At 42.1% G+C, this 12446-nt stretch overlaps 1 protein-coding gene across 1 annotated transcript; it reads right to left on the bottom strand.

The window, feature by feature from the left end:
- Positions 1-1782: 1782 nt before the first annotated feature.
- LOC129018070 (olfactory receptor 1E3-like) lies at positions 1783-2813 on the bottom strand. Its single transcript, XM_054459257.1, is given in 2 exon segments — positions 1783-2186; positions 2189-2813. Coding segments are annotated over 2 exon segments (1029 nt in total).
- Positions 2814-12446: the final 9633 nt, after the last annotated feature.

Raw genomic sequence — 12446 nt, 5'->3', positions numbered from 1 at the left:
CTGTGAAGAAACAAAGGACTTCATATTGGCATCAAAGTGCAGAAGAAAAACATTTTGTTCCCAATGAAAGAATGACAAACTACAAGTATATAATGATTATGTTTTAATTAGACTTTGTTCAATATCAAGTTTAAAATATCATCTCCAATAGCATATATGTTTCTGTTATGATAGAGGCATAATCCACATATTAGTAAAATAACAATTTTTGACATGTTTCTGCAACTGATTTTTCTCAAATCTGGCCGGCTTTACAACGATCTGTGTGACCTGCTTGGCGCCATGAAAACATGGTTTTACAAACTCTGCTCTCCACTTTCTGGTTGTATCTGAAGAAAATCATAATTCAAGCTCACAATGAGAACTATGAGGAAGATATGAAGGAAATGGTCATGATTAACTGAGAAGTGATTGGAACCGAATGAAACAGAGAGGAGTAAAGACTCTACAGCCCCAAGACACAGTACAGTGTAGTCATGATCTCTAAACTCAAACTCCCTGGGTTCAAATCTTAACTATATCACTGATGTTTTGTGTGATATTGGACAGCAAATTATGATGATTATTATTTTTTTTTTGAGACAAAGTTTCACTCTGTTGCCCATGTTGGAGTGCAGTGGCACGATCTTGGCTCACTGTAACCTCTGTCTCCCAGGTTCAAGCGATTCTCCTGCCTCAGCCTCCCAAGTAGCTGGGATTACAGGTGCGTGCCACCACGCCCAGCTAATTTTTGTATTTTTAGTAGAGATAGGATTTTGCTATGTTGGCCAGGCTTGTCTTGAACTCCTGACCTCAGGTAACCCACCCACTGCAGCCTCTCAAAGTGCTGGGATTACAGCCGTAAGCCACCATGCCCAGCCTCCGTCTCTTTATTCATAAAATTGAGATAATCATGGGACCAACTTCATAGTGTTGGTATGTGAGTAGGTTGTGAAAGTGCCTTAGGCAGAGAAAACCACCCAATGAGGTTTTACTATTTATTATCTCTTTTACAGACAGGTTGTTCTGGGAGGTCTGGAAAATTACGTAAAAACTAAAGGATAGAATGATGTGAGGATATGTATGCAGAGAAGGAAATAAGAAATGCTTTTATTCAACAGCAAAGAGTAAGGTATTGGAAGCACAGAACTCTAGGAGTACATGTGCTCCATAAGACAGAAAATATTGGGGTTTTTCCTTTCTCCATTTGAGAATGTCATTGAAAATTCTTGAGCAGGATAAACACAAAGATTACAGTGCTATTTAAGAAGTTAACTCCCAATGCCTGGAGTGGTGTCTCGCACCTGTAATCCTAGCACTTTGGGAGGCCAAGGCGGGTGGATCCCTTGAGGTCAGGGGTTTGAGACCACCCTGGCCAACATGTGAAACCCCGTCTCTACAAAAATACAAAAATAAGCCGGGCGTGATGGCACGCACCTGTACTCCAGCTCCTTAGGAGGCTGAGGTGGGAAAATTGCTTGAACCCTGAAATGGAGGTTGCAGTGAGCCGAGATCATGCCACTGTACTCCAGCCTGGGGGGACAGAGCGAGACTCCGTCTCAATAAAAGAAAAAAAAAAAAGTTAATTCCCAACTAATATGGATAATAGGTGTTGGCACAAAGATATTTAACATTTATTTTCAAGCTTCAATTCCACCTGGGAAGGGAGGAAGAAGCATACTTAGCACCTGGCTTCCTGCCCCCAGCTCCACTCCAAACACAGCTCTGTTGTCATATTTTTCCTATTAGCCTTTAGCATACAGTTTTGTTTAAACTAAAGGTTTAGTGGTCTTAAAAAAATGTTTAAGCCACTGATTTAGAGTGATATTTCATTATCAACCTTACTATACCTACTAAATTCAATAATGGTAAAATGCCAACTATTACTATTTTAAAGACAAAGAAATTTTCTTTGTGCTGAAGACTCTGCCCAGGGTTCCCCCTCATGTCTCTGTTCCTCAAGCTGTAGATGAAGGGGTTCAGCATGGGGGTCACCACAGTGTACATCACAGCCATGACAGTGTCCTTCAGAGTGTTATGATTTGTCAATGGGCACAAGTAGAGACCAATAATTGTCCCAAAGAAGAGAGACACCACAGAGAGGTGGGAACCACAGGTGGAGAAAGCCTTCTGGATGCCCCCAGCGGAAGGGACCCTGAGGATGGTGGAGATGATTCTTGCATAGGACATGATGAGGAGTAGGAATGAATGACAAGGATGAGCCCTCCCATGAAAAATATCACCCACCCATTGACTTGTGTGTCGGAGCAGGCCAGCTTCAACAAGGTAGATGTATCACAGAAGAAGTGAGGAATCACACTGTCAGCACAAAAGGACAGCCTGGCCATGAGCAAGGTGTGCAACGTGGCATGGGCGGTGGTCAGCAGCCAGGAGAGTGTCAGCAGAGCAAGGCAACACTTGGGGCTCATGATAGTGGTGTAGTGCAGAGGAAAGCAAATAGCCACATAGCGGTCGTAAGCCGTGACCACAGGGAGGAAGCTCTCCAGAACTCCAAAAAACAGATGCAAGTACATCTGAGCCAGGCAGTCTGCATAGGAGATGGATGGGTTTTGGCTCCGCATGTTCTGCAGCAATTTGGGCATTGTGACTGAGGAAAAGCAGAGGTCAGAGAAGGACAAGTTGCTGAGAAACAAATACATGGGCGTGTGGAGATAGGAGTCCAGTCGAATGAGGACAATGATGAGGAGGTTCCCCAGGAGGGTGGTAAGACACATGGCCGGGAACAAGGCATAGAACAGATTCTGCTGCTCTGGTTGGATGGGAAGGCCCAGGAGAAGGAACTCTGAGATCATGGTTTGGTTCTTCTTCATCATCCTGTGACTCTATTATCCTTAAGAAGAACACAATGCACCTTAACACCTACAGGTAACCAATAAACATATCTCTATAATGTGTGGCCTATTTTCAAAGAGACCATGAATGAGAATTTAGGCACAGGTGGCAGACTGGCCTCTGAACCCCATCATCTACTGAAATTGCCCAGTCGAAGCCACCAATCACTCTAAATCCCCATCTCTAAATCCAATAACCTTTCACATTTAACACTAATGATCACTTCCTACTCCATGATACCCTCCCCTCACTTGGCCAGGTGACACTCTCCCCTCCCTACCTTGCAATACTTCACACTCTTCTCAGACAACTGCTCCTGTTCCATTATCTTTGAATATTGGTGCTTCTCAGAGTACTGTCCTTACACATTTCCCAAATATGCCAGTGAGTCCCAAATGTACTTCTTCAACCCACAACATTCGTCTGAGCTACAGACCTAGATGTTCAGCTCCCTGATGACCATCTTATTTGCATGTTTCATGGCCACCTCAAGCCTCATCTTTCTGATACTAAGTCTGCTGTCTTCCCTGCCCCAGGTGTGTTCCACTCCAGTATTCTCTCGCTGCCTATGCCATCTACATGGTCCCCAAGCCAGAAACCTGACAGTCATCCTTGACTCCTACCTACCCCTCACTTCCCTCATTCAATTACCACATCTTATCAATTCCTCCTTCTTAACATCCCTCCTTATGCTCATTGCTTGCTCCCCACAGCCACATTTCAGGTCAGCTACTTTTCTCACCTGCACCACTGAGGCATATATGGTCTCCAAACATCTACTTTTGCTCTCTTTAAATCTATTGACTTTAGGCTGGACGTGGTGGCTCATGCCTGCAATCCCAGCACTTTGGGAGGCTGAGGCGAGTGGATCACCTGAGGTCAGGAGTTTGAGACCAGCCTGACCAACATGGTGAAACCCCATCTCTAATAAAAATACAAAAAAAATTAGCTGGGCATGGTGGCGGGCACCTGTAATCCCAGCTACTTGGGAGGCTGAGGCAGGAGAATCACTTGAACCTGGGAGGCGGAGGTTGCAGTGAGCCAAGATCGTGCCACTGCACTCCAGCCTGGGTGACAGAGCGAGACTCCATCTCAAAAAAAAATAAAAAATAAAAATAAATAAATCTGTTGACTTTATCCTGAATCATCCTTTTCATAACTCAAACCTGCTCATGTCACCATCTAATTAAAGAGTTTCTCGTTTCTGTTAAGATAATGTCCAAAATAGTAATTTGGATTTTACAGTGCCTAAAGAACAGTCCCATATAGTCACTCCACAGAACCCTAGTAATCAGGACCCAAAAGTCGGAAGGACCCGGAGGGACACAGCTTCCAGCCTAACTTACCAGGAATGTCTGAAAGGAATCCAGAGGCCTTGACCCGGGAGCCTTCGCTCTTTCATGCACGTTAGATACATGGAGATACAGCCTCTGTCATCGTCATCTAAGTCCACCCCATCCCTTCACACATCTCCCAGTCTATGTTTTCCAGGTTCTAGAAACAGTAGGTCCCATTGGACCCCAAGACCTGGTGAAACTTATTAACAACAAACAAAGTAATTGCCCTGATCTCCTGGGACAAATCTCCTAGGAGGTCTAGAGCAGGCACTACTTTGTAGCTGCCCATTCTGAGGTAGGAGAACAGGCAGAAGAGGAAGCAAGAGCATCCCAAAGTCCCACCAGGAATGCTGTTCAGACCACAGCAGTCCACAGGATCTCTTCCTTGGCTGAATATTTCTTTATTTTATTTTATTTTTTGAGATGAAGTCTGGCTCTGTTGCCCAGGCTGGAGTGCAGCAGCACGATCTCAACTCACTTCAACCTCCTCCTCCTAGGTTCAAGTGATTCTCCTGCCTCAGCCTCCCAAGTAGCTGGGATTACAGGTGCCCACCCCTGCTAATTATTGTATTTTTAGTAGAGACGGGGTTTCACCATGTTGGCCAGGGTGGTCTTGAACTCCTGACCTCAGGTGATCCCCCAGCCTTGGCCTCCCAAAGTGCTGGGATTACAGGTGTAAGCCAATGCGCCCGGCCTGAATATTTCATTATTTTAATTCCTAAAATATTTGCTTTCCAAAATATAATGAATTGCTCTGTATTGTCCAATTATTACTTCAAAAATGTTATACTAAAAATGAAGAAAGAAACCTTCTTTATTGATCAATTAATTCAATCATCTGGCTCCATCATTTATCTCTGCTACATTTAGGAAAACCCACTTTTTGAGTTATTTCCACACATCCCTCATCACTGAATGTTGAAATCTAATCCCAGTCTCTAAACACAATACAATTGCTACCTCTACACAATTACTTCCTAATTTCTCCCAGCCACATATGACAACTTTATCTTGGGTCTTCATGGGTTAAGAGGGCGTAAAAATATAAATGGGGAGAAAGTGGAGTTCAGAGAAAAGTAACCACATTTGCAAAGACTCAAGAGGTCAAGACAACATGGCATACTCAAGAAACTAAAGGACGTTCTGTGTCCGGACGCGTATCGTGTGAAGGAGAGAACTGAAGGAAAGAAAGGGCACCAGGCAATGTCCTGCTCCTGCAAGGCCTTGTGAGATGCGGTCAGCAGCACCACCCTCATCCCAACAGGAAAGTCTCTGACTGGTTTCAGGCAGGGCAATTAGATGCTTAGATTTAATTGGTAGAAATGTAAATCTGATTAAAGTGAGGAGACTAGACTAGTATTAACCAATCAGAAAGGCAGATTAATCATTTACAAGGTTATTTCAGTAACTCAAGTGAGAGATGATGGTAACCTGCATTAAGGGAGTGGAAACAGGGCCTCAATTACACATACTGGAGAAACAGGGACACCTATAAATATTCTTCACTAATCTTCATTTCAACGTGAGAATAAAATTAAACTTTAATTCATCTGGTGAAGTAAATAAGGGGGAGCTATCAAGGGATAATAGTTGCCAAAGAATACCTTCTTGTACAAGTAGTGTGATTTATATCCTCTTTTGTCCACCAAATGTTTTAACCAAACTAAGATTTCCTGACTTTTTTTTTTTTTTTTTTTTTTTTTTGAGACAGAGCCTCACTTGGTCACCCAGGCTGTACTGCAAAGGTGTGATCTCTGCTGACTTCAACCTCTGCCTCCCAGATTCAAGCAACTCTCGTGCCTCAGCCTCTCAAGTAGCTGAGACTACAGCACATGTCACCACGCCTAGCTAATTTTCGTATTTTTAGTACAGACGGGGTTTCACCATGTTGGCCAGGCTGGTCTCAAACTCCTGACCACAAGTGATCCTCCCACCTCAGCCTCCCATAGTGCTGGCATTATAGGCATAAGCCACAATGCCAGAGACACAAGTCTCTTCAAAAATAAAAGAGGCAGACCTCTGCTTGCACACAGGATATAGTGGGTTCTAGCAAGCTAAAATGATCCTTCTGCAACAATTAGAATTTTAAAAGGTAAAATTTTAAATCATAATTTAAAGGTATCAAAGAGTTGCAGAAGCAACAAAAACTACATAACCTAAAGTTTCAGAGAGAGGGTGACCATTCTAAGATGAGGTTACTCCAACTAGCTATTTTTTCCTTTGGAAAAGTAGTTGCTGAATCTGGGCACAGACTGAGGTAGAGGATCTGTGCTGGGGAAATGAAAGCACTGCAGCGTGTAGCACTCATGCAAGACGAGAATAACAGTTTTGAAGCATGAGGGGCCTCAAATCCATGTACTGTTCTCCCCATGAGACATTTGCTGACTCTGATAAGAATGCTGGAAATCTAGACAGACGCTACTAAAAGACGGAAAAGAATCTTGCGACTTTCAGGACTGAGGAAGCAAACACACTGTTAGAAGAGACGTTTTTCGAACACGTATCTGGTCTCTCCCTCAAGATATTTGCCAAACGTTGAATTTGCATGGAGGCAAAGTCCGAAGAACTAAGCTAAAAACCTCTGAAGAAAATTTCTCACTACTTTTCAGGGCTAAGGACATCAAGATGCATGAAAATCCCAATAAAGAAACAACCTAGGAACGGGAGTAAACTTAACCTTCCTAAAGTTACAACCTAATCCTAAGCCCAAACCAATTCCTGATTGAATTGAGGTGATGAACCCACTCACCATATCTGTATAGAAGAGGAAAAGAAGAACCATCTCTGGTAGAGGTAACAACACTTGAAGCCACTGTAACCCTAGTATCCATGACTCCCAGCACATACTATTAAAGCCACTGTAACCCTAGTATCCATGAACTCCCAGCACATACTAAAAAAATTACTACACACAGGCAAGAGGCAAAATTACATGCCTAATAATTAAGACCAAAAAATAAAGATTGAAAGATGACTCTGATCTTAGAGGTGGCAGACAAGGAATTTAAAATAACAATTAGTATGTGAAATAGATAAAACTGTGAATAATTTTACTAGCAAATAGCATAAATAAAAAAGAGCACAATGGACATTCTGGAAGTGAACACTACAGTATCTGAAATTAAGAACTCAGTGGATGAATTTAACAACAAGTTAGACATAGCAAGATACAGAATCAATAAACTAGAAGACAAGTCAATATAAAATACCTAAACTGAAGTGCAAAAAAAATTAAAGGAAGAAACCCCAGATGCAGCCATAAGAGATAAATGGAACATGCACAGAAGGCCTAATTATGTATCACTGGAGTCCCAGAAGGACAGGAGAAAGAGAATGGAACAGGATCATATGTTTGAGAAGATAATTAACCAAGAATTTTTCAAACAGATAAAAGACATAACACTACAGGTTGAAGGAGCTCAGCAAATCTCAAGCAGTATAAATCTAAAGAAAACCAAACATAGACATATTGGAGAAAACTACTGAAAACCAAATATAAACAAAAACCCTAAAAGCTGTTGGGGAACAGGACAGGGTCTCAATACCTCCAAAGAGCATGTCTTAATCCATTCAGGCTGCTATAACAAAATAGTACAGAGTGAGTGACATACATAGCAGAAATTTATTTCTCACAGTTCTGTCTGGAGGCTGGGAAGTTCAAGATCCATTTGCCAGAAGATTCAGTGTCTGGTGAGTACCCACTTCCCAATTCACAGATTGCCATTCTTTTTGCTGCGTCTTCACATGTCAGAAGGGGACGAGGGAGCTCTCTGGAGTCTCTTTTAAAAGGACATGAATTCCAGCCAGGCACAGTGGCTTACGCCTGTAATCCTAGCACTTTGGGAGGCTGAGGCAGGTGGATCACTTGAGGCCAGGAGTTCAAGACCAGCCTGGCCAACATAGTGAAACCTCGTCTCTACTAAAAATACAAAAATTAGCTGGGCATACTGGCACATGCCTATAATTCCAGCTACCCAGGAGGCTTATGCAGGAGAATTTCTTGAACCTGGAAGGCAGAGGTTGCAGTGAGTTGAGATTGTGCCATTCACTACACTCCAGCCTGGGCAACAGAGTGAGATTCTGTGTCAAAAAAAGAAAAAAAGGAAATACTGAAGAAGAAGAAGAACAAGAACAAAGAGAACATGGCAAAAAATTTAGCAAAGATTTCTTAAGATATAGACAGCACTAATTATTTAAAAATTGATAAATTAAAACATTAAAACTCTTCTACTTCTCTAACGGCACCATTAATTGAACAAAAGCCAACCCACAAAGGTGGGTAAGATAGTCTTGTTACAAACATCTGACAAAAGACTCATAGCCAGAAAATATGAAGAATTACAAATCAACATTTAAAAAAAACAGATAACCCAATAGAAAAAAATGAGAAGAACACTTGAGTAGGTGATTTACAAAGACAATATACTTTTGGATAATAACTCTATGAAAAGTGCTTAACTTCATTAGTCATCAGAGAAATGTAAATAGAAATCAGCAATTCCACTGTTGGACATATATTCAAAAGAAAAGAAATCAATGTATCCAGGAGATATCTACACTTCCACATTTACTGCATCACTATTCACAATGGCCAAAATATGGAATCAACCCAAGTGCCCATCAAAGGATGAATGAAGAAAGAAAATATGGCATATATACACAGTGGAATATTATCCAGCCAAAAAAAATGAAATCCTGTCCTTTGCAGCAACATAGATGAAACTAGAAGTCATTATGTTCGGTGAAATAAGTCAAGCACAGAAACACAAATATTATATGTTCTCACTCAATATATGAAAGTTTAAAAAGTGGATCCCATGATAATAAACGAGCAGACTGGTGGTCACCAGAGGCCAGGAAGAGTAAGGGGAGGGGGAGGAAGAAAGGTTGATTAATAGGTACAAAAGTACAGTTTGATAGAAGCAGTAAGACGGAATATAGTTTACAATCATCTATTGTATATTTGAAAAGAGCAAAAAGGGAATAATTCAAATGTTTCTAGCATAAATAAAAGACAACTATTTAAGGTGATACATATCCCAATTACACTGATTTGATCTTGACAAATTTTATGAAGATATTAAATTATCACATGTACCTCTATTATGTATCTTTTTTTAAAAAAATTCAACCATGGTGAGATACCACTATACTCACACCACAACAGCTAAAATGAATAGGATGAAAAATATCAAATCATATTAAGGTATTGAGCAACTAGAACTCTCATACACTGCTGGAGGTAGGGAAAATTTTCCAGTACTTTGGAAAAGTGTTTAGCACTGGCTACAAAAACTACACATAGGCCTGCCATGCGATTTATAAATTCCACTCTTAAGTATATATGCCTAAGAGAAATGTGTAGCTACACGACTCAAAGCCAAAAACCGGAAACTACTAATGCCCCAAAATGGATGTTTAGTGGTCTCTTCACACAATAGAACACCATACAGCAATGAGCATGAACAACCTACAACCACATACAACCGTGTGGATGAATCTCACATATACAATGAGTGAAAAACGCCAACACAAAAGAGTATAAACTGTATACTTCCATTTAAATAAAGTATGAAAATAGATAAAGCTAACTTTATGCTATTAGCAGTTAGGATAGTGAGTACCCATGCAGGAACAGTGACTAGAAAGGAATATATGGTCATTTCTGGAGGGTCAGTAATGTGTTTTTCATCTGAGTACTGGTTACTCATGACTGGCCTGTTTGTAAACATTCCTGATAAAATTTTCAGGCTTCATTTTATTTCCTAAAATAATGTAGCATCATTATTTTTCCATCTATGTCTAATAACTATACTATCTACAGTCCCTATATGCCTCCCCTCTGTTGGTTCTTGCTATTTGAATCTTCCTTGTGTCTTTTTATCTTTGGGTTTATGTTGGATATTGTGCTGGAAAAATTATCAACAGAAATAATTCTGTTATTTCAGCTCTAAGGTGACAGTATGTTCCTCCAAATAGGATTTCTTTAATTGCTTTTGCTTAGTACTTTGGGTCATAGACATCTGGAATCATTCTAGTTGAAGTTTAGTACCTTAAATTTGCCAGACCTCTCCCTAATCAAAGCCAATGGGCAATAAATATTTTTTGCTTACTGTTACTTTGGCTTACTGTTATATGTATTTTATCTTTTTTTTTTTTTTTCAGATGGAGTCTCACCCTGTTGCCCAGGCTGGAGTACAGTGGTGCCATCTCAGCTCACTGCAACCTCCACCTCCCAGGTTGAAGCAATCCTCCTGCCTCAGTCTCCCAAGCAGCTGGGACAACAGGCATGTGCCAGCACGCCCAGCTAATTTCTGTATTTTTAGTAGAGATGGGGGTTTCACCATGTTGGCCAAGGTGGTCATGAACTCCTGACCTCAGGTGATCTGCCTGCCTCGGCCTCCCAAAGTGCTGGGATTTCAGGTGTGAGCCACCACACCCAGCCTTCCTAGAGTATATTTTAGGATTACTGCACAATAAGGAGCTGGTTTACTTCTTGTAAACAAGACTCATTTCCCAAGACCCTCACCTCTAGAGAATAACATTGGAGCAATTATCCATGTTCATCTCAAAACGCTATCTGGGGATTGCATCCCCAAGTTCTCTCCAAAACAGATAAGCAGACCTGATGTGCTCCCTGTTCAGCCCGTTTCTTCATGAATCTAGGATCCAAGACTTAGTTCTCAGATCCCACAAATCTCATTGGGGCATCAATAGCCTGAAATCCTGTCTCCTTTTTTATAGAAACTGAAGACCCAGGCGACAAGTTCTCTGCTCTGTACCTTTAGCCAATAGGATGAGTCTCTGAGACCTATTCAGAAAATAATGCATTCTGGTCTTTTATGACCTGACTGTGTTTTCATCCTATAGAGCAGGAATGTGGAGGAAGCTGAACCAGTGAACTCTGAGAGCAGCACAGAGCAGTGGGTAAGGTCTGTACATCTCAGCCTCATGTTCTTTCTCCCTCTTCTCTCTTCCTTATCTTCTCTCTTCTCCATTTTCTCTGTCACACAAACATACATACTTTGGGAACTCATGTAATCTCACCTCTCAGTCTTCAAAGGTAATAGAACAATCCCTTGAATCTTAGAAGCACTCTACAGTTTTCAAGGTACTTTCACATTCTCTGTTGCATATAATTCTCACAACCTGTGAGAAGGGCTACCTAGGTGAGAAGAGGGGATTTAGGCAGGTCGTGGGCCCTACTCAAGGTCATACAGCTAGGAAGTAGCAGAAGAGGTACAAAGCCCAGTGTTTCCACTGCAAGCTTGGAGCCCTTTTCCATATTGCCTCCACAATCTCCCCCCTCACACCCCAGCAACACAACAGAGGGATCTGTGTCTCTGCGACCATCTGACCACACCGGTGTTCAGAACCCACTGACTCTTACAAACTCAGAGCAGTGTTTCCCAAAGTATAGCATCAGAACTACCACATGCTTGCTAAAAAGAACTTGGTTCTCAGAAACAGGACTTCAAGAGAGACTTCAGGACTTCAAGAGAGTCAGAAAGTCAGCTTTTTGTTATGAAGCATCGCAGGTGATCGTAATGCACATGAGTGCAGGAGATGCATGCCTTGTGGGTTACAAAGCAGAGGTATCTGGCCAGATGCAATGGCTCACGCCTGTAATCCCAGATACTCAGGAGGCTGAGGCAGGAGAATGGCTTGAACCCGGGAGGTGGAGATTGCCGTGAGCCGAGATCGTGCCACTGCACTCCAACCTGGGCAACAGAGTGAGACTCCGTCTCAAAAAAAAAAAAAAAAAAAAAAAGAAAGAAGGAAAGAAAAAAAAAGAAAGCAAGCAAGAAGAGGGATCAATTTCTCAATTTCTCTGGGAATTCTCTGGCCTTCCTCAGTCTTGTCACCTGCCCTCTACCCTCCCTCCCATCAGCAGATGTCCCATAGAGCTCTGAACGGTGAGAACACGACTGCAGAAGGAAGTCATTTGTGATGTGGGAAGCCTGTAATACCGTGTGCCCTCATCTTCTGTCTCCCCTGCAGTTGCACCATGAGGCCTGACACCAGGAGTCCCACCCTGACATCCTGGACCATTCCAGACAGACACAGAGTGGGGTCCGGCTGCTCCTGTCTGAGCGGGCAGCAGCACCAGGATAGAGGCAAGACTGGGAATCCTGTTGCTCTTTGTACTGAGAGAGTGGGTTCCATGCTAGAAAGGGGTGGGAAATAGAAGTTGGAGGAATGAAGAATAGGAGAGTCCCTTTGCCACCCCCATCACAGGCCCCTTCCGTGGACAATTAGGCTTTAAGTTTGGAGAGC

This window comes from Pongo pygmaeus, chromosome 19, assembly GCF_028885625.2.
Source record: "Pongo pygmaeus isolate AG05252 chromosome 19, NHGRI_mPonPyg2-v2.0_pri, whole genome shotgun sequence".
In the NCBI taxonomy this organism is placed as follows: domain Eukaryota; kingdom Metazoa; phylum Chordata; class Mammalia; order Primates; family Hominidae; genus Pongo; species Pongo pygmaeus.
This window is presented reverse-complemented; position numbering and strand designations above follow the sequence as displayed.